At 33.5% G+C, this 24,722-nt stretch overlaps 1 protein-coding gene across 1 annotated transcript; it reads right to left on the reverse strand.

The window, feature by feature from the left end:
• Positions 1 to 963: 963 nt before the first annotated feature.
• Positions 964 to 23,153, reverse strand: LOC138315664 (protein APCDD1-like). The gene is made up of 4 exons (XM_069256848.1): positions 22,135 to 23,153; positions 12,866 to 13,007; positions 6,868 to 7,468; positions 964 to 4,199 (listed from the first exon to the last, which is right to left on the reverse strand). Exons 1-4 carry the CDS (start codon positions 22,193 to 22,195, stop codon positions 3,414 to 3,416), a joined length of 1,590 nt encoding a protein of 529 aa, XP_069112949.1. The 5' UTR covers positions 22,196 to 23,153; the 3' UTR covers positions 964 to 3,413.
• Between the last annotated feature and the right edge of the window lie 1,569 nt (positions 23,154 to 24,722).

Genomic DNA, 24,722 nt, shown 5'->3' on the forward strand with positions numbered 1-24,722 from the left:
ATTTTCTCATTTGTCATTTTAATGGTTTCATGTCGTCACGAATTCTCTTTAACTGAGTTCATCTTCTGTAAATAATATTAAAAGTTTATAACGGATTTAAAACCAGTGACTTGGATTGATAATGATATCACCAATTCCTAAAGATGCCTTTTATTTCAATTCAATCTTGAAATTCTAAAATCAAGAACTCTAAATCGGATCACAGCACGATAATGCGACCCTGGTTCTCCGTATGACAATAGAAAATTCAGAGTTGTGATGTACTTTTAATAGCCTAGATTAGAGGTATGTCTATCTTTATATATATATTATTAAGGTTTCCGACATTCTGCCAGGTGTGCATTGAGTGGCCAGAGTAAGGTACTAACCTTAGGGTTGATGGTTTGCTTACCTATATATCTGCAACCGAGAACGTCCCTAAATGACCACACATTTAAATGATGATTAAGCAAATCAAACTGATCGTAAATGGTAATCGACAGACCACATAGTTATGTTACAGTCAAAATTTGTTTACTCGAATCTATGTAACTCGAGTACTCTGTTTAAATCGAGGAGCTTTGTCTGTTTTTTCGACTAGTTTTCACAATATACCTGCATGATTCGAAGTGTAGTTCCGTCCAAGTCGAGGTAAAACAAAGTTTGACCGTTTATTGAACAGCTCTGCAGGTAAATGCCTTATAAGATGATTAAATGTACCCATTGATACAAACCCATTTTTGGAATTGGATTAAACGTTAGTCCTGTGCTTAAGGTTCTGGGTTCTTTCTCTTGATACACCCTAGTCTATAATAATTGTAATATCTGTTCTTGCTGTTTTGGAGTGGGACGCCTGGTTTGCTCGTTGACAGTAAATGTTAACAGCTATTTATTGGACGTTCAGCTCAATCCATTGAACAACGAATAATTGAAAGGGTTTCGCCATATTCTGCCATGAAAAGAAACAATATGGGAAGCCAAGACCATGGTTTCTAAACAATCTTTATTTTTCATTTTAATTACTAAAACAAAAAATAAAACATGAGGGATTTGATTTCTTATTGCTCCCTGCCATTATACATGTATGACATACAATTCTCAGGAAAAGATACGAACCATATATATACACAAGTGTAATGAAAAACAGTGATCTTGGTTCTGGCAATTAATGATTCGCCACAAAGGGTGAATGATACTTTACTTTCGTATAATGAACAAGATACCCTTGTAGAAATATACATACTATAAATTTTCCAAACGAGAAAATTATTCAACATGGCCTACTCCGGAATTTTACTTTCCATATGAGTACCCAAACAATAGTTAACGATCCATAACGATGAGTACAAACAATCAAACTAAACTGAAAGGGTTAACAGTTTAAAATAACTATTTCATATCATTTCGCATTAATTCATTTGACTTAAGCTATCATAGTTGCGTGACAAAAAAGTTAGCATCATTTGCGTTAATTTAAAAAAAATGGCCGGACAAGGTTGAGAATTTCAAAGGTGCCGTCAGTATAATATGTCTTTTGATATCTGAAAAGGAATCACTGTCGTGCTAGCGGATGTTTCTTTGATAAATCTGTTTACAAAAGTGGACATATGAAGACAAGATGATAGAACATAAAAGATATCTGGTAAGTGATATCAGAAGTTACATACCTGAGAAGATTATCATGCAATAGGCAGGTGATTGTCAAAGCTATCTTTTGTATCAAATTTTACACATTGTTGGACTGTCTCGTCAAATACCTAAACAAGACACTATTTGAATGGAAGTGAATGCCAGTTGTCATAGCTTAAGTTTCGTTTCATATCAAAGAAGTTATGAATTAGCTCATCCAGAATTTTTTTTCAACCTATTGCTGATATCTTTTTCGAAAAATTGCAGAGTAAACAATTTTGATATGATTGTTTTTTGTTTTTTGTTTTTTTTTCACTTCGTGCACCGTTTAGTATACTCTAATCAATGATACATTGTATACACAACTTCTTTATAAAACCGTTGTATTTTTTAGAATAGTGTATATTATTTTTAAGAAAAACTTGAATTTTATGTTATTTCGCATACTCGACGCTGGATCAAGTAAATGACAAAATTCAGCGGCCTTTACGCTTTAAACACACATCCCTGATGCCATAAGCAATAACTATACAACAATCAGTTTCCTTATTAATATAAAACATTAGAATATAGTTATTATTTGAAAAACTTAAACTTATGACGGTTTTGTTTAGTGACCTTAACGACCCGTTTGTTACCTAGGAAAGATATGTTAAAAGGTCAGCTAAATAGGATGAACAGTGTTTATGTCAATGATTGAACATCACAGAACATTATGACTAAAGAGGTGAACTAGGATGATAGGTGACAGCGTTATCAATGGTTAGGTAATGTGTATTAATGGTTGCGAGTAGCTGTCTAGTCTTTCCGGGAGGAATAAAATAACATTACTGTGTATAATTCGGGAAGAAGCATCTCCGATATTAAACTATATTGTTTCATACAGAGTCATTTTATATAACTCGTTGACATAAACCCCACCCTTTTATTGTTTTATCAATTATTTGGTATTTTTAACTACAGTATGGGTTTGAAAACCACGTGCGACCATTGTCAAGAATTCAGTGTAAATTGGTAGTATGTCATAAGTTTCCCCTCTTTCTAACGACATAGATTATTATCTACCAAGTAGAAGTTATAAGGTATCATATATGCATTTGTGTAAACAAAGATATCAGTCATGAAAATATCGAATTATATTTTCTGGAAACAAATTGCTCAAAATAAATATTTCTGAATCAGCTTATACCCTGTATCATATACTTATAAACATATTAATAAATTAAGACAATTTGCGTCTAATACTATATACTTATAATGTATGTGTGTGTCGATTATCAATGTACTTTTATGGGATATGTAAATGAAGGTTCTTCTTACAGTTATCAATTATAATATATTTTCTTCAAGTACTATATTAAATAGATATTTAGTAATTCCAGTGACTTATGGAAATGACATGCGATAATGAACTGTGAATTATCGATTTATAAACAAAACACTAAAAAGGAAATGGTTCTCACTATAACACAAATACTGATCAAGTGATGATTGTCTGTATGCACATAAAACTTGTTCGTAAAGGTACTGCTGATAATTAACATCTCTCCTAGGTATGGCAATGCAGACCAACAACATCTTATATTGAAAATTGCACATGCGTCATAGGTTCCGCATAATTATTACTCCGAAATGAATAAAAAAAATGTTGTCATTTGTATAGTTATCGGAAAATAAGATTTTGATAGCTATACGTTTTCAGTTATTGCTTGTCTCATGCATCGACGTTGGTTGACCAACAATACTTCTGTTTACTGCGAATAACACAAGAGGGGTCAAAGGTCATATTGTAATATCTTCCTTGGTCACATTAAAATCACACACACGACATATATCAAAACAATCCAAAATGACATCCCATGTGTTACAGCTCCGTTTGCTTTAGGCGTAGCCTCGAATTTGGCAAACACTGGGAACTGTTTGTTGTCAGACAACATAACCTCTATTCTGTTCGAGGTTACCTTAGTAACAGAGTCAGAACATCTAACTAGAGGCTGTTGGAATGAGGTAGGCCGCGAGTCCTTATTTCTGAGCGCTACGTTACTCATAGTCCACTGCCCAACATACAAAAGAGTTTGTCTTTCAGAAGCAACCATTCGTAATATCTCAAATTCGACGTTTGGCAATATGATTCCTAAAACGTCACATCCGCCTGTACTTGTCACATCCTGTTGTTCATTTATTTTCCAAGCGTTACGAACACCGCAATGTCCGTCATACAAGCGTAACGTATTCACCATCTGTTTGTTTTTGGGTGTGATTTTTAACCTTATTAGTCTGAAATTGTACTCCTTTGTACCTGATATGACCTTTGAAACCTTTCCTCCCGCGTACGTTCCCTTTACAGATAACGAAAAACTCCCTTTCCGACACAACGGGTCTTCGAAGAAGTCATATTGCCCTTGCCACGACTTTCCATCCGAAAGGAAAGTCAACTTTCTCGTTAAAAACTGGCCATATTGTCTAGTTTCGCATCCTGAGCTAACCCAGTCTCCTTCGAGGTGAAACCTTGGGGCTTTTCGTTGATTTATTTTTGGGGGGTAAAAGTCGTTTGAATTGGCGATTCCATTGCAAATCTGGCAGGTCTTTGTCTAAAAAAAATAAAACAAAAAACACGATTAGTTTTTTTTGACTTCTCACTTAAAGCTATCAACTTTTTTTAAATAGTACGAATGTTAATAATTGTAATTTTAATTCCCTATTTCAGAATTTGAAAAAAAAACATAAATAATATAGTATAAATATTTAAAAAAAATGTTTTAATAAAGGAGACAAAAAATGTCCTTTGAAAATATGTAATATGGTGTATGCCTTGTAACTTATGTTAGGTAACGACAGACGATAGAGGCTGTTGCAGTGTACTGTCTACAATATTCGATCATCCGTTATTCCACATGTGGCACGCCAAATACAATTAGTATATATTGCTGGAGTGTTCGGTGACTAATTATCGACGACAGGAGGCGCCTCAAGCAAATAATTGTGACCGACAGGTGTCACTTCAAGCATCTCGCGATATTTTCAGCAGACGTTCTAATCTTACGACCTTCAGATTGGACCCATCCTTTACAATACGTATGTACATTGCCACTAATTAATTTCTCACATTAATAGGCTCAGGTGTGATGTGGTCAAGAAACGTCTAGCTTTAATATTATTATTGGCCATAACTCAATATAAATACCGCTAGGCTTCGCATTGACCATTCATTACAGGAAATTAGGGATGACCTTTTCTTACTCATAAAGTAAGATGTATCATATGTATATTTAGTTTGTGCCTGTCTGACTATCGCATTGCAAAATCTAATTTATTCAAAATTGAAAAATATGGCCGCTTCATAGAAATTATACAGGTGAAAATACGCAAATGCGATCCCCTATCGCTGCATTTTGTAAATTGAAAAAAAAAATATTTGCCTTAAATAGTGAAACATTTTTTATTACCCTTATCATTGGTTAATTCATAGATAAATTACTACCTAATGACTGAGCCAATTACGAAAGAAATCAAAAACATGAAAAGGCAATGGAAAGTGACAGTCGTTCATACAGTTGCAATAATAAGAGATATAAAGAAAAGGAACAAGCGAATGCATTCCATAGTACTTAGTTAATACCAAGGTACAGTAGTTACGGGGTGAAATTAAGGAGAAATGCGTTTGAAGGGGATTTGGTACACTGTAGGACGGACGCTGGTAAACGGCTATTTTTCAAGATATATTAAAAGACAAGAATACTTCAGTAAAACATGGATTGTAATTGACATAAGTGCAAAAATTGTGTGTGAAACAAACATAACACCTTATCAATGACAGTTTCTGCTTCCTTCTTCCGGCAACATGCAACGAATGGTCAACTCACTTGAGTTAAGTAAACATGTCTGCTGATGTTTTTCGGTTCCAACTGTTTAACAGTTGATGCTACATCATATCAAACGGTATTTTCACAGGTGGTATTCACTCCTACAGAAATGTATCCTATCATCTGACACTCACAACAATACATGGGTTAATTGGATTCTCAGATTCCTGGTAGTAACAACGTAGCATTGTGACAGTTTCTCCTCACATTATATACTTCTACTGATACTATCTTACAACATAGACTTCTGTCTTATCTAATTGTGAGAGAAGAATTTTGGCGGTAATCCTATATTGGTTATATTGGTTGAGAAGTCGTCGTTGTAGAAATATGCAAAGGAATAATCAATTTACAGGTAAGTATTTGTTTTAAAATATAAAGATGCAAACAATTGCAAAAAGGGAGGTCTACATGTTTTTCATTAGTTCAAAAGTTGCAAGGGCCGTTCTGATTTACATGAGTTGGTTTATGGGTTTTTTTCCCTGACTAATTAACATGTTAAACATACATAAGATTCAATTATCGGATTCTCTTGTCACTCATCGTCCGTACTCTTCGCCCTTTGTTCGAAAAGACAGAAGAACAAAAGCATCTGAATAGTTCGGCCTTTTTGTTTAGATATGCTTAGTTCCTACATATCTTGTATACCAGCTTTTAAAAACAGAATGTATATACATATCTAGCGAGTCCGGGGATGGGACAAATGTAAATAAGATTGACCTTCCGGTGTTGGTTTACTTCTATAGCCATATACTTATGAAAAATATGTTTTGATCACGTTTTTCAATATATTTTTGTAGCATAAAAGGTTATTTTACATATGATTGATACATTCAAACATTCAGCCTACATATCTTTTGTAAATTCAATGATCGTGATATCAATCACTAAGTAATGTATTTCACATAAATAATTAGGAAATCATATCTCTTCTATTCTTGTTAATTCATTTTTTTTATCAAAGGTACCATTTTAAGGTCTTATTTTGTTTAAAGGGGAAATGATGCTTACGGAAATTAGCTATGTTAAAATAATTGGTTAGACTAAAAAATACACATACTTTAAAACTGAAATCTCTGATTTGGCCACAAACATTGAATATATCTTAATATAACTATTAGACGTTTTTGAACATTATTGAGTACAACAACTGTGTAACTGAATTATGTTTTTACCCAAAATTTGCTTTACTAGTGAAAAGTTCCAGCCAATCAAAGTCGATACAAATGAGTATTGTCTTATTCATCTAGCCAATCGATATAAAAACAGACAACGACCCATTTTATGGAAGGACGTTAACGTTAAAGGCCATGCCAAGTCACACAGTAAATGGTTAAAACAAACGACATTCTTGGAATGAACACGTAAATAATGTTTCTATAAATACAAGCAATACCTTAGCATTCCTTAGAGCTGTCTGGTAACTTGATGGTCGATATGTTTGTCGTTGTTTTTTATCTGTATGGATATCTCCTAGAAATAGATTCACTTCCTCAAAACTTTTGGCATAACGTGAAGGATATGTTTGTATCTTATTCTTGTCCACTCTTCCACTTTGTCGGTGAATTTCTACCCTCAAAAGTTGGAGTTCATGAAAGGTAAGATTAAACAGATGCATACAGTCATAGTCCACATTACGGTGTTTGTACATCCTGTATTTCTTGTATGGCGGGAAATTCATTATTTGGTAACTCCGATAGGGTTTCCATGTATGGCTTTGAACCTGTGGACATTGTTCCCTTATTTTCCATCGAAACTCCTTCGCGATGTGTTCCTGAAACGGTATGATTGACACATTATGTAATCTATATTTAGCCTCCATCCCACCAGGTACTATCCAAGATGGCCGCAGCAGTTTGACTGTCCCCTGAGCTTTGACACCGTAGAGAGGTTCCGAACACTCTGGGCCGGAATAGTAATATTGATGAAGCACAAACTTGCCACGTTTGAAACGGTATTTTCTTAACAAAAACTCCGGACCAGGTCGTATTTCACACCTGCGAAAAAAGAGAATAAAATAGGATTTACCTATAGATCATAGCATTTGTATATATATAAAAATCTTCCGAATCCAATGACGGCACTGATATAAAAAGTTACTTTATTCTTGCAAACATTACAAATCTGAAAAAGTATACATATAGAACAACAATGCATGATGGCAACATGGCAGACACCGATATTGGAGATTGAACCATTTATACCAAGGAATCGGCCACAAGCACGATGAGTGGGCTTTTTTGTTAGTACGACCACCCATACTTAATTGTAGTTATTTAACAGCTACGGATATTTTTAGTCATAGATATGACTTTAGCCGACGAGATTATATTTCTGTATCGAATTTCAGCAACGGTGTTATATCTCATAATACTCTTTACTAAATTATCCCGTCATGTAACTCTAAAAAAACGCTTTAAGTTTATGGTAAGTTTTTGTATGTAACACGTCCTATGGTTGGAATGGCTAATCAGCCAAACAAATGAACGGATTGGTTGATCTATTAAGCTTCATCCTATACACCGAAACGTATTATTCAATCAATATTTTTCATTACACTACAACAAATCATTCACCTACGGGAAAAAGCATTAGGATAAAATGGCAAATAAATAAATAAGAAAACAAAACAAAGAAAATATCTTTGTTTATGTATCTGCATTGCTTATCTTCTATCATATGAGCCTTGTGGTATTTGCGTATGTCATTTTGGAGACTTTGATTAGTTATGTGCTCAGTCCTCTTTTTATTGCGGGAAGAACATAATGGAGCAAAGGTGACTACCATTATTACGGAATTTAATGTCTTGGTCAGGGGACACAACTCTTCCATACAGAAGTGAACATTAACGAAAAAAGTACCTCCAGATAAGTAAAGGAAAAAAATGTATTAAGTTAAACATAGACATTGATATGTTTGACCGGATCAAAGGTAGTATAAAAATCATTTTTATATTTCGTATCGTTATTGAGAAAAGGCATTAAACGAACATGGACACCACAAAATCCACTGCTCTATCTTATATCATACTATAACAGATACATTAAACCGTTTCACAAAACCTTACAATGAAATATATTGTTATGTATAGCAGTAGCAACCACTGGTAGAATTGTGACCACACACGACGGAACACCCTTAATTGGGAGCTCCATTGTAATACCTGTGAAGGGAAATGAAGTACTTTCTATATGTCCTGTGACATCTCTGACCTTTAGGAACAATCAGAAGAGATGCGTCATCTCAAATGGTTTTCATATTTCTGTGATACGTCTACGCATTTCTTGCATATATATGAATATAGATCTAATTTACGCTCTCAGACAAACATTAATCCTGAGTGAAAACGGATTATTCACAAAAGGTTAACATAATAAGATATCTCAAACAAATAAACAGGACTAAATTTTGTAATTTGTGTCCAGTGTTAGAATCCAACCTTTCCGTCGTCAGACTTACATCTCTACATTAATTATTCAAAGAATTACCAGACAGACTATGTCCAATACCTCCCGTTTTAAGAACACCCAGTTGGCTGAGGATGAATACTTGTGTATCTTGATAATAGAATGAAAAATGGTTGTCTGTTTCACATGGAGTTTACGGTTACATCGACGACCCCCGTGGCTAAGTTCACGCATGGTACCAACGAGACTTCGCGTTGATTTATGAGATTGTACAACTACCTTAATGACGGCTAGTCTTACTGATTTATGTAAGGGGTTATTTTAATTGAAAAGTAATATCGCAATACATACGTTTAAGTGTAGTCATGTCCTTTTGTCATTAACAAAAAAGCGAATGGTCACAATGCCATGCACATTCAATGGGTATTTAAAACGAAATTGTAGAAATGTATTAAGAAATAAATGACTCGCTTCCAACCGATTAAACACTGTTCATGTGTTTGTTATGTTCAGGTAATGCGACTAGTGATTCAGTAATGTTTATTCAAATCTTAAGGTTGAAAAATGTAAGAAGAAGGTGAAGAGGGGGGATATCAGGATCGCAGTAACTGCTACAACTAATTCCAGGGATAAAAACTGGACTGCACGTTTACCCCCGACAACATTGACAAACACTAAAATGGAATGTGAATGTTAAGTATCGGGGCATCAGGCCGTCATAGGGTCAGCATAAAAAACACTACCTGTAGTTTTCTTCAAAACATTTCAGCTTTTCATTTCTCAGTCATCCTATTTATACATATCAAATGATTACCAACTTGGTATATCATGGTCGAGATCTAAAGTAAATTTGGCCTTTTTTCGTTATTGTAACCTCGGCTATCACGGGATTCATTCATAATGGTAGAGCATGATGGACATACCAGTAAATGATACACGAAGAAAATTACACATCTCGAATTACATTCAAATATCTCACTTCAAACACATGGCTTCAGGACTGTCGAAAACGATACCTTTAACACTATTGTTCATAGACCATTCAATTTCGTCGACGACTAAACTTAAATTTGTCGTCTGTCGTATGAAGATGGAAAAATTAAAATCACAATGGCGTGGGTGTTTTTTGGTCATTAGGGGATCTGATTTGTTGGCGGGGCGCGTAGAGGAATGTTACAATTTTCCTCGTGCCGAGTTACCTATAATTAATGCTTCCAAGCACAGTAAAGGCATATAGACTCGTAACAAGTCTTCGACGCGTTAGTGTGTGTGATTTTATTAGTTAACTGATTAGGTTTGTCGTAGGGACTACCTTTGTAGCAGTCAATTTCTGTAGTGAACTATACTAAGGTCAATGCCATAGTTTGTTTATCACAATAATGATTCATCTTATTCGAATGATCATTTAAAATGATAAACTCAATACAATGAGATTTAGTTCGTTTTGTATATTTCCTTCATATTCTGTTTCATATATATGTAGGGATTTTGAGAATATAGTTTGTTTTATTAGAAAGTTAATATGTTAAGGAAAGATAGATCTTCTATTTAGTGTATATAGAGTACATATTTACATAGTCAAGTCAATCTGTTCTACTCGAGTACGGAGGCCGTTGAGTACGGTAAAGGCCGTGTAGTAGTAATCTGGTATAGGTTTGCGCATCTTGCTTTGGTTCGGAGATAACACCTTGCCATTTAAACGCTATAGTTTACGGAGACACTGAAAGTCAGTTGTTAACAGGTAGTGGTCATCTAGGTAGAGATTGCGGACATCGCCTTGGTCCATATTAGGCACATGTTGAGCACGTGCATAAGGTAAAAGGTTAGGATTGGTCAATAGGACAAATTGGGAGTTAATGAATATTAATTGATATTGAAGCCGTATAAATAGAGGTCCGCGCTTTACATAAAGAGTCTTTTTCCAGTAGTTTTAGAAGTAGGTGGAAGTGTCGTTACTTTGTGAGGATGAATTTGTAAATAGACTTGTAAGAACATTGTGCGAAAGAGCCTGGCCAGGATTAGTGTGAAAGTACGATGTGGATTTATACTTCGTTGTTAACTGTATGTACTTTGGATTCACTGTGGATTAATAAAGTTCGGAAATGTATCCATGCTGTTAAGTAATTTATCACAGCACATTTCATCCCAAAAAGAACACGTGAACGTTACATATAGAGCCTGTCAGACTTTGTTTTGAAGTAGCAGGGAGTGTGGCTTAGAACCGCCACCTATTGACCAAATCCCTGTCCAAGCTGTTTACTTTCTCGTGACACAAACGTGCTACTAGATGCATTTAAGACATTCAATCAAAGTGGCCAGAAGGATCCCCAACTATAATGTTAGAACATAAGCATATGGTCATTTGTCACATATATAATATAAATAAAATGGTAGAAGTAACGTATCGTACAGTAACGGTTTAAACTGCATATAATCACCACTACACTAAAGTAATTGTAGGTATAACCTTTTCCGCTGCTTTTCACTTTAAGGTACGGGAATAGTATACCACGAACCAGAGAAAAATGATCTTGGAAGGAATATTGGACATATGTGTAATTATAAATGAACGTGACAAATTGCAATAGGCACTTGAACCGCAAAAACGTGTGTTATAATTGGAATGGAAGAGGTTGTATGCGTCCATTTAAAACCTTGAAAATACGGCAATAACTATTGCAATATATTAGCCGGTTTTTCTTGTAATTTATCTCAAACGATACATTTAAATTATTTTTGAAATCTACCACTTGCTTAAGTCACAAGCAGAAGCTATTCCCTTGTAACTAGAAAGGCAATAATGCTGCTTGAAAAGTATGTTTTTTTCTGTAAGATTTGCATGAACATTATCATTCATTTATTTTTAGTAATTTTTCTTCATATGATATAGAATATATGTATAAAGAAAACCACTAACACTAACAGTATTTATACAAACATGTATCAGCTCAGTTTTATGACCGTGAGATATCAACAAGATATTTAGCGGGTTATAAAACTTGTCAGAATCCTTTATATTAACGACTTTGCATCTTCTTTGCGCACTAAACTTTCACCCGGAGTTCAGCAGGAAAGACGAATAGGACTTGTATTTGGTGCAAATTACACTGTTAGCGTCCAACTTGATTATCTTAATATGTCCTTGTACTTTAACAGTTCGTGTCTGGTTTGTACAAACTAGCAATGCAGAAGGTTGGTTGTATTATAAAGCTAGCGGATATCAAAGGTAGCACACCATATAGCAAGGTCTTGTTTAAAACAGAGCGTGGCTTGTTCCGTACGTGTCTGAGTTATTTCAGAAGTCTCGTCAAAGAATCGTTCACCATCCGTACGCAACGTTAGGCAGTGTGCCACAAACTAAATGTTTATAACTCCCGATACATTTGGAAACAGAAATAGTTGTTCACAGGTAACAATAGCGGTATTCTTCAGATTCGATCATTTAAAGAAAGCTGCATGTCTGTTATTGTTGCACAACGGCCCCATTACATACATAGTGGTAATGTGCGATAAACACGTATTGTAACATATCTCGATATACTGAATGAACACTATAATATTCTATGAATGTATACTATGTCTGTATTTATGATTCCGTTATCACATTACACTCGCAATATCTATCAGACATTTCTTAAATATGCTGTTAGCTACAGTTTTCTTAACTAAGTTACATTATAACTGTACATGTATCGAGTCATATTTTATGCGCTCATAGAAATTAAATTTTGACTTCTGAATATGTATTCTTTTTCAAATGCATGCTGAATGTCAGTAAATTAAACAAGATCTGTAACTCAGGGAATGAGCTTTTGTGAAATACAAAATGTATGTATATTTATTTTGTATAAAGAGTTGCCAGATAATTTTAAGAACGCCTAAGAGCAGGAACGTTCCACTGGTCACAGCCTAGAGACGCCATGTTTGAACACAGAAACTGACGTTAATATTGTTTTAAAAAATCTGTTAGTTTGCGTGTATACTTACTGGTCTGATACCCACACTCCGTGGATTGAGGGAGGGGATGGCGCCCTGACAGGGAAGTCCCGGGCATGGCGGGCTAAGGCTTTACACGTAGGTGGCTTTGAATCATAGGTCACATCTGCATTTGAGAAAACCACCGAGGAAGCTGCAAAAGTATATAGAGAGCACACTTACATTAACTTTAATCATTTACTAATTACCTATACTATATCATACTTACAACCCAATCATTAAGTCAATAAACTCTCAGGAAAGATGATAGATTTTGTACAAGGAGATCAGATCCAGGTCAAAAGTGGTTTTAATTGATTTATTTATTTACTTATTTATTTATTTATTTATTGGTTGATCGATAAGCATGTGTTAAAAATTGACTAATTATTAAGGGTAGTTTGGAACTTGTGCACTGAAAAAAATAACAAATGAATGAATGAGTACGTCAACATATTTTTCTTCGTTGAAGGAAGAACGTCATATGGCTAATGAACAATTTGCGATTTGGATGGTTGATTGGACTTACGTTAAGCTAGGATTATGGTACAATTATGACATTAATTTTTATGTAACATAGTGTAACACGTACAACATTGAGAGAGTGGTGCAGGTGACAAATGTAGAACAATATTACATCATGACATGCAGAGAAACAAGCCTTCAAACAAAAAATTGAAGTATCATATTAACTATTAATTCTCATCTTGTGTCAATCAAACCATTCATTATCTTTAAATAGAAAATAGAAAAAAAACCACAGACGAAGAACAGTGAGTATAACGTTTTCAAATGACTTCTTCATTCAGCCTGTATATTGTATACCCACAGGAGAAAAATATTAATGAATATTCGAGCTGTCAAACTATCGAGAAAAACGTTATTTACCAAACTAAGAATCATTCATTAGTGAATAATAAATCTATAGGAAATGACTAGATTACTAAATCCAACATTTGTTGTAAAGATGATATAATGAAAGCATCGTTAAAAGACATCCTGAGTTAAGAAATATATTGAAGTTGACCACTATCTAACTAATTGGTTTCATTAGTACGTTGGTTCCTTAGATAAAAGTATGGTTTTAACATATAACATACTAATGTGTTTATATTGGACTGTCAATAAAGGACAATAAGCCGAAAAATATCAATTAAGACTATTGCTTTGAACTGTATATATACATAATATAGTGTATATTTCAGATACATGACATATTGATGTGGACTATATATATCATCTTAGTGTAGGTTTCAGATACACGATACACAGACCAGAACAGGTAAGCTTTGTTATCCATTAGCATGAATCAGATAGTAGCTTGTGGTGGCCGGCGGAAGTGGACAGATCGCTTATGTCAAGAAATGGCAACAGAAAGTAAACAGGGAGGAATAACTTGTGTCAGAGTAGACTACAAAGTCCATTACGTTTGATAAATACTTTTCTCCTCATGAAATAAGCTCGAATATAGTACAAAGTAGCCGAACGTCTGCTCGGAAGGTAAACAGTTGATACATAAGATCCAAGAAATGGCCGCCATTGTTGATAGTAGTAACCTTGTTGTTTGTCTATCGTTGTTCACTATCACCATTCACATATAAATCTAGCTTCAATGAGACAGACTCTCTCGAGTTCGAGTGCTTCTGAGAGGTGCTCCGATAATGGTGTTTATAATATCGTAAGCGACCTTACATAGTGTTTACGATGTTGTATGCGACCTTACAAGGTGTTCCCTTGACAGTTTAAATCACAATCTTGCTAAGTTAAATATTTATCTCAAACAACTGTTTTAACTTACGAGCGTAAGTATCTACCCTTCCGATTAATTCGTCATACAAATTTTATAGCGTCTATTAACTCACTTGAAACTTAAATCAAGTTGTTATTAAAAAATTAAAAACAATATTCTAACTGTCTTTAGAAAAATATTTGCTGAATAATGACATATATCTATCATAAAAAGACTTTATGAGACCTGAGATAGCAAACATTAAATAAAGATATGGAAACTATAAAATATTGATAGTAATGATAGTAATACAATTTGATCAACGTAAGTATTAAGTACGTAACGAGCCGGTTAATAGTAGTATTTAGCCTGAAGTTCAGTGATTCCATATCACTTGTATATGTAAAACAGACATCCCGTTAGTGGTAATGAAGACGTGGTAAATGTCAACAAATAAACGTTGACATGATCCGTACGTCCCTCAGTCTATCGTTCTGTACACTGTTATACTGGGACTATATGACTTTGATAGGTCTTTATCAAACTCCAGCATTCCTGTGTTCTTTTACGACTGTAGCCTAGCGTACTGTTTATCCGAAAGTTGTTTGCAATATATATATGCACCAAACTGTTTTGATTTTAATAAAATCTGTTTCCAAGATACTAAAAGATTCAGCATTTTCGAATGTGTTTACATTTGCACACTTTGACGTTATTGACTAAAAAATATCCCCGTATTTTTTCAAAATCACCAACTTGGTGACAATAACAAAACTTGTTACAGTATCGACGGTCAGCAAACTATAACAGATTTAATATATTTTCATCTTTTTACCTACCTCAACTGTATTCTATACACTTGTCCTTTTAAATCTGAGGCTACCGCGCGTTTCTTTAATTGAGTTCGTAATGAATTAGTTAAAGATCTAATAAGGTACAAATTAATTATTTATGGCCAATTATTTATATCAGGTGGCTTAAATAGATAGTCTTTATATTTAAACGTTATATAAACGATTCAAATATATGTTTTGACTGACTTTACAAAATCTCTAAAGATGAATTGACAAGAAAAGATGAAGGAATTCGATAAGGATTCAGTCCTTTCAAGCTAAAAAGGTACACTTAGGCATGAGTCTGACCTTGTTACAGTGACCATTGTTCTGCGTAATTGATAAAGTAATATACAAGGCCTGAAGGCAAAATGTATTGTCTTGTTTGTAAAGTATGACATTATAGCAACTTTAAGTGACGAATCAGGCGAGATGTGACAAGTGCAGACGACATGTAAATTTAGTATATTTTGTTACCTTAATTAGAGGAATGTGACCTATAAACAATTGTTTCGAGAATATTCAGCTTAAGCTTAGTCATTTCGAACATGAGCTAGCCTACTACAGTAAGATAACAATGTGTGTACTTTGTTTGTTTTAAATAAAACTTCAAGTTTTTCGTTTTAATTTACTTATTTAAGTTGAAAATGCTTACAAATAGGTCTTTGCACAGTCATCATTTCATTAATCTACAATAACGAAGTTCACGTAGCCTTGTAAACCATATTATATTCTAGATGTACTTTAAATCTCTTTCAGTTAAAACCACTAAATATATCAAGATACACATCAAAAGGAAACCATTATTGAATCAACCATTGTTTTTGACTTCTTGAGTTGCACAAATTACACCTAACTAACGATTCCTGTTTTGTGTACATAATGTCAAACAGTACAAGGTTCCAAGTACTTTACGATAATACACAACATTTAGGTCGGTCTCCGAGCTGTTAATCTTTTTACTTCCTAAAAAAGACCGGCGACTCCTCATCATTAAGGCTCAATTAGTTCTGATTTATTGCTCGACTGAACATATTGTACTTCATACCATACTTTGGTCATTGAATGATCATACATCATTCCATAGACGACAAGTATTACAATATAACTCGTTAAATACGGTCGATGTCTAATCCGGATTTCTGTATATTCCGACAAAATTGTATGACATTTTACTTTTCGATTTATAAATTAATGTAAATGTGTATAAACCGGAAAACTGTCTAAACCGCTCAAAGTTGTGCGATTGGTGTGTTCCTATTGTACTTGCAGAAAATCCATAAAGCGCAATCATTATTATGTCAGGATAAAATGTATGGAGCGCAAAATTCACTCTAAAATATGACAGTGATATGTCGATGTTTTCTCTATATTTGACCTTGATTTTACATAGATATGTCGATGTTTTCTCTTTATTTGACCTTGATTTTAAAGAGATATGTCGATGTTCTCTCTCACTATCTGACCTTGGTTTTACAGTGATATGTCGATGTTCTCTCTCTATTTGACCTTGGATAGTATTGTAAAGAATGTAAATCAAACGATTAAGTTATATGTATGACGTCCAGATATTTGATTGAAGTGTACTTTAATATATATTAAATTATCTATTTATAGAGGAATGAAGCTGACTTGTCTTCCGCTCTAATAACATTAAAGAGAGAATGAATTAGTACAGTCTAAACTCTTGGCATGGATCGTGTTATCATGGCTATTTGTAACGTGGAATGTCCTTTATTCAAAATAGATAATCATTTGAGATAACGTTTCTGTTTTCATAAATAAATTAGGAATATGCAGAATATTTATAGACCGGAAGCATCACTATTGATACTGTTACCATAATGTATCAATAATCAGAACAAATGTAAAAACAAAAATATTTTATATATGTCCGGTCGAGTTTTGAGATTTTGAATACCGAATTATTTCGCGGCGATGAGGATATATTCGCGATATCGGGGGATATTATGGAATGGATATTTGAATGCCTCATAATGAATTATTTGTGTTAAACTAGCTAAACCATTAAAGGAGTCCTCAATTTAGCTATAAGTTTATAGCCACAATCGTCGGTTTATGTTATGATTATTATCGTCCATGATAATCCGCCAAATAAGTCATTAAACAGAACTCTAAGGAGAATAAATTATTATAATCCAAAACCAACAAGTAGTGAGTTAATGCCAATACATGGCAAAGCACAGAGTGCACAAAATAGAAGAGAAGCATTATGAAGCCAAGCTTAAACTTTGTGTTCCATTTTTTTCTCAGAAACACTCGAGGAATCTATCTAAAATGTCTTACTTGCCGAGTGTAAAATCGTCTGGAGTTGATTATCAAGTTGTTATGACTATTTTAGTCAAAGTTCTATAATTATTATCGCATACAATTTTAGCTTAATCGGAAATAAAATGCCTAACTGCAACAAGCTACGAGGTATTTAGAATATGCATACATGCGTCAGATAGGGTATAACATTTCAAAACATCTAATACATGTACACTTCAGGTGACATCGTCAAACAAGTCCCCAGGTTGTTCAAATTGATAAATCCACCTGGGCACACCTGAAATGTATACGTATCCTATTGCTAATGACGGACATCTCAGCATGTGCGTGTTGTGTCGGAATCCAGAACACTATGTCTTTCTTTATGATATCCCTATATCAATTGACATAATCGCGTGAAGGGCCATTTGCTGGGAATATACGATTCCATCTTCGTTTTTATCGCCTAGGTATTTAGTGCACAGTTACTCATCTTCCCATTGTAGGTATTAGTAAGATTTACAGGCATTAAAATTTGATTTCAATCTTACACACATAGCTTACGCAAACTAATTTTAACTTTAAAAAATCTACGTTGCCTGTCTAGATTAATGCTTAGCCAGAATGGTTAAGAAAGACAAGGTTTCCATTTCTGTCTGAAATTCTTTACAAAAAATAGGATAAGTGACTTTGCTGACTAATATTCCAATAATATATAAGGTGCTTAACCATTTGCTTTCATTGCCTCGATAGTTTCATTCTAAACATCATATATGGAGTCAGATTAACTGACATATTGACAACTCGATTTGACGAAAAATGAAACAAAACATATACTTAGCAACATCGGTGCAGACATTATTCTTCTTGATCGCCAGGCGAATATAGATTTAATTTAAATTTTGTAGGAATTTTAATTGATGATAGAATGATTGATGAAGAAGTGTAAATATCAGAGATAAAATTATTATCTATAAACGATATGAAAATATTTATACAGTGACAACGACTGACTCATGTTTAAGAGTTGTGACCATAATAGATACTGTATGATATAAAACCTCTCGTATACTATAGAGTCCAGTTTCTCTTATTATTTTATAAGACCTACATGGTAGTATAAGGATAATTCAATTTGGTTAATACTTATATGTTTATCATATTTTACTTTCATTAATACATGTTTCCATCAAATATCAAACCTTACGATTTGTATCGATCTAATAAAAGCATTAGACAATACGTCAAAACAAGAATAAAGATAGGCCCACGCTCGGAATCTAATATATAGAAAAGTACGTCTTTTAGATATCTTTAAAAATATAAATCTTTGATCTTAAATCAGCATAATGAGGGAACATGGTTTATAATGAAAGACATGCTGAAGTTCTAAGTTCTGCTATCCAATTTGCCTTTTTTAAATAAAAAATATAACAAAATCTACCTATTTCAAATAAGATAATATATTCAATACCTACGTTCTTCTACAACATTAAAAACTATTTATATTTTCTTTGTTGCACTAGCAAATGAATTAAATAATAAGTAAAAGACGTTCTGCTACTTTTCTCGGTGATGGGGTAACATTGCAGTAACCATATTAATTTAACATCAAACGTATGGTTTTTATCTGTTTGAAAGTTTTGCTTAACTAGATTGTAAATGCTCTTTCCGTATATTTGTAATAATGAAAAGCAAAAGTTTATTTTAGATAAATAATTGGAAGCAGATGTGAATCTTATTCGTCAATGTTTAGAATTTACTCTTATGTTATGCTTTAAAAGCAACCAAATGTATTGTCATTATTTTCCCTATCAAAATGCATTATATCAGAGCCATCAATTTATCACCTTGTTATAAACAAATTGAAATAGAGCGTTCAAACATTTACTTCAATGTATGGCATATACTATTACGTGCTAAAACCAAATATTCACCTATGTATTTTCTTCAATATGTTAATGTTTTACGCAATTTTCAGTTTTATAAATAACATGTTTTCGTGAAAAATTCAATTTGAAAATGTTCTTATCAAAAACGTAAACAATCTGGATCATTTAACTCGCAATGGTTAATGCACTGATCTTGATATATTGTTTAGAAGGTCGATAGGTGAAGTGTTGAACAAACGGTCTGTATGTTGAGACGAATTTAACTATGGAATAAAAATCAGGTTTAGCGTTGTGTTGTACCTATACTGTTATGTCATTGATAAAGTTTGGTGTTAACACGGAAACTGACAGAGTGGAACTGATGTCGGGGAGCTTAATACTATATTATCACGCATTTAGCTCAGAACCCGAATCATGAATGAAATATGCTTTATTAAACGTTTCAACTCTAGCACGTTAGTGCGTAAACATAAATTCTTAGTGCGGTGCCTTTATATCATTATTCACAGTAATGTATAATGAAGACATATACAGTATATAGTTTCTATTGTATCCGTACACATTACAAAACGTTAGCGCGGGTCTTATTTGTTTAAATACTGTATTAAAATAATATTCATTTATAAACACAATCTATATTTTGGTCATAAATGTTAATCAAAGAAAAGTCACAGTAAAACAATAAGATAACAGAGACATCAAACTTTTGTAGGCTCAGTTAACTGACAGATTTTGATAAAATTCCAATTGTCATTACCTGATTTAGATATATTGATACATCTCATACAGGCTTATACTTCTACTGCTTTGCAAAACACACACAATTTTTTTATTCTAAAAGTTAGATAGACGGAAAAATTTGTTTTTTTAAACGGATATCCATTTTGATCAATCGCTTTTTTACGATAAAGCATAGCAATTTCGTATTACGATCACACAGAAAGATCTTACATAATATTATAGGATATGAACATAAACTTTCATTCGTTTCCATTACAGAATATATAAATATCTTTGACATATGACTGATGTAAAATTGATTGAAAATTTTTGCACAGTACTATACAAGTAATACATAATTTACAATGAATGGCTGAATAATACGAAAACAAAACAAAAAAGATCAAAATAATAATGTTTCATTATGTTTGTTTGTGAAGAAGTGTTGACCATATCAAACATTATGAATACTATTTCATCATTGTATGTTTCGTTCCTCGAGCACTTGTCAGTCAGACAAGACATGTGTTGGTTGTCCGACACATATACTTGATTCAATATATATTCTTTTACATTTGTATTACATTTGAACCACAAACAAATGATAATCCAAACGAAAAGTTAGATAAATAAATCTTATCAATGATTTTCGTGACATTGCAAAGTATTTTACTAAGTTTTTTTTATTACTAAACAGCACAAGGTGTAATGGGTCATGTGTAGTTTATTTCAAGTCAGATACTATCAGTTGTATTACTTTTCGGAAATCTGCAAATGTGGGTTTAAAGACAGAAGTTAATTTAGTCGAACAGATTCAAATCTTAATTGCTGATTTATGTCCCTAGATGTGATAAAAATCTCGTAAGTTTTTTTTACACTACACAGACGGTTATACTTGAGTCGAATTTAGAACCCTACTGATAGAGGCCCTTTAAAACTAATTGATAAGTATTGTTGAATATGAGATTCTGGCTAAAATGACGTGACAGGTTATCGTAGCAGTTTGGCAGTCTAGATTTAAGATAGTGAAAAGTCCGTATGGTATAACATGCAACCACAACATGATTGACAACCTACTAATCATTGGCCTTCAAGATTTCATCAGGCGATAGATTACTGTAATTGATGCTAGGTATCTAAAATTAAAGGTTGCATTCCTAACTATATTTCGTATCGGCCTTTGAATATTTGATAAGTATAAAATGATAAAAAAAGGTGGTATTTCTTCGACATGAACACCAGAAAACCATAAAAAATATCAAATGTTTATCAGATATTCGTTGACAATTTAAACACTTTACGTCAATGAAGAATTCGATAGACCTTGTAAAGTCTGATTATGTTTAAATTAGGAAGAATTAAAACGTCTGTTATATTCCACGTCTTCGAGAATGATAAGTTTGCTTTTGTTTGTCAGAATATCTAATCATTCAGAATAAATTGTTTTTATAACTTTCGATTACGACAAAAAGAATGCTATTAATTTTATATTGAAAACAATTATATTCATAATTCCATGATGATTTCTCCTTTTAAAGTAAAAGCATATTTAATTTTTAAAAAATGTTAGCATATTAGTTCATGACAATTCAACACGAGTAAACTAACAATGATAATACTTGTTACTTCTAAACGAATGGTATTGATAGATTATTAAGACACCACGACATATCTACATATATAGGGAGTGAGATATACAGTTTCTTACATCTGCCTGTAATAAGATATAATCATAAATTCATCTGTAAGCTCTTATCGAGTTACCGATCTCAATCCAACCCAGAAATAGTGCAACATACGTACAAAATCTCGCATACTCTATGTCTATGTACTCACCAAGGATGTAAGCCAACATGAAATATGTCAATCGGGAAACCACCATGTTGCTACCTAACATTCTCTCCAGTCCGTGGAAATGTGCAGAAAAATTGGAATGTGAAAAAATAAAATATGTAGCGAATTTTTAATTTACAGAAACCCTCTTTGTACGTTTCTATGAATTAGTTCGTCAACTGAGGTCCACTCTCAGTCATCGAATTTCCTTTGAAATCACGAAAAATATTTTCAATTATCCGTCGTGTCCAGTAGTTAACTATGACCATTGTTAATGGTCAACGCATCGGTCCTTGCCATGGTTTCCTTTGTTATCCAGGCGGTCAAGTTTTTGACCTGATGAATGAAGAAAACGTTGTCGTGTTTTTATGTTTTATAATGTGTGAAAAATAACTGTGTTGACAAAGGAAATCCTATCAGCCCTCTAAACACCACTTAACATAATTTAACTACGATCCCCTAGTTTAGAAATAGCTTGACAAGAAAAATGCATGGATAGATAACATGTTCACTTCGTTAATAGCACGAAACATCTGTAATCTTAATTCCCGACTACTCCACACACATCAACAGGTTGATAAATTCCTGTATCTATCGTTTCAGGAATTTAGCTTCAGCACATCTGTTATGTCTCCACTAAGATGACCAGTTATGAACCTCTTGCTGGCCTATGGGTGGTCTGTCGTAGGTCCAATTCACATTTCCGACTGGTCAGTAAGGTGTATCATGCTCCCTACCGACTGGCTGTATAGAGTACTACGCTCAAGTGGGAGGGCTGATTGACAAAACCATACTACAAGTTTTTCTTGAAGGCCAATTACATCCTCGTGTGTTATTGGCAGAAACTCATTAGTCGGCGCCTTATTGGTGCTCAGTGGATCCCTGTGTTCATGTTTTGTGTGACAGTCCATGTGTTTACAACAACACTCCCGTGGTGGCTTTAGTTGTACGCTGGGGTGCTGTCCCAATTATACCTATTACGTGGTGGTTCATTCACACTAAAGTAGTGTTACGTTGTCTGTTATCGACAGGTGTGTGTGAGTTTAATGTGTGTATCAGTAGAGTAGCGAGCACACTACAGCTGTAGAGGAACTCGCTACCTTTAAACAGCATGATTACAAAAGCCAGATTATCATTAATGAAATCTTCAAAATAAGTCCATGTTGATCTATCTGATGAGTGTTTCATATTTTCTTCTTACATTTTAGTTGCACAAATAATCATAATGTAACTATATTCCTTTTACTAAGAAATCGTTTCATTTTTCCTTGGGCTATCTACAACGTTAACATTTACCATGTATTCAAGTATACATGAGAACAATCATATTATGATTGTGAAAAGGGCCGGAGTTCCAGGAGAAAATCACGTGAAGTGGTATCATTGATCTAAGCGATCAGAGACCAAGGATTTGGTCGTTAGAGTACGATATAAGCCAAGGTCACTATTGTTGATAAGACACCATACTTAGTGTATATAGTACACGAATTATTATTATTTCAAGTCAGTAAAAATTGTTTTTATCCATAAGAAGGGTCCGTGTATGTTCGGTGAGTTCGTTGCTCAGGTTAAAAAAAACATATACATAGCTATTCACCATTCACCATTTTCGTTTTATTAGCGTTATATTAATTAGACCAATTGGTATATTTTTTGTTTTGATATTTTAGTAACTATATATGCATATTACCATATAGTGTTGTTATCTATTAGATGTATTTATATTTTTCACATTATTATTCGTTCTCATGAATTTGACAATGTATTTTATCATATGTTCTGTCGCAATTCGATTCGATGACCCTCCATCTTCCTGTTGTTGTTTTTGTGTTTCAAAACACTGTTGATTCCTTCTTCTACTAGCAAAGCATCAGATAAAGTATTTAATACTGCTCTAAAGTAACTGATGCGAGGTTATCTATTATTCTCACAGTCTTACATAACTCTGTATTCATATAATAGTATCTTTATTCGACTTCAATAATTTTAAAACATTTTCATCAGTTTGAAATTAGGCTTATATAAAATACTCATTGAATATAACTATTATTTTGAAAGCCTAAACTTTTGTCAAAACTAATTTGGAAAATCCACCAATTCAGAAATTGCTATTGAAAAACGGATTCGTTCTTCGTGTAAAACCTACACATGCATTCCTAAGATAAAGTTCAACTGTATTTCCATTATTACTTTAAAAAAATCACATTGTCAGAGCAACTGATTTACACATAGTATAAAACAGAATCATCTGCGTTAGCCAAATCGTAATCCGGGTAACGATTAAAATTTCAAATCGTGCAGGTGATGTCGGTAGTATATTTTAATGGCCTTAGTTTAGAATGGTGTAAAACGAATGATTGTGCGAAAATAACAAAATCCTACGGACAGAAAATTAGGAAATGCACTCCTAGTTGCCAGCTTAGCCGCCATTTATCAATTCTTTTTTCATATAAAAGACGTTCGCTGAAGTGGTTTTGCAGTGTATGTTCTATCTGAATTTCTCCGATTAGGCACGTACTGTAGATATACTGGTAATAATAGTAATTTTTGTCAGCCATTTCCTTTTCCCTGTCTTCTTTTCTCGCCTTCAG

The sequence above is a fragment of the Argopecten irradians genome, chromosome 2 (assembly GCF_041381155.1).
Source record: "Argopecten irradians isolate NY chromosome 2, Ai_NY, whole genome shotgun sequence".
NCBI classification, from domain to species: domain Eukaryota; kingdom Metazoa; phylum Mollusca; class Bivalvia; order Pectinida; family Pectinidae; genus Argopecten; species Argopecten irradians.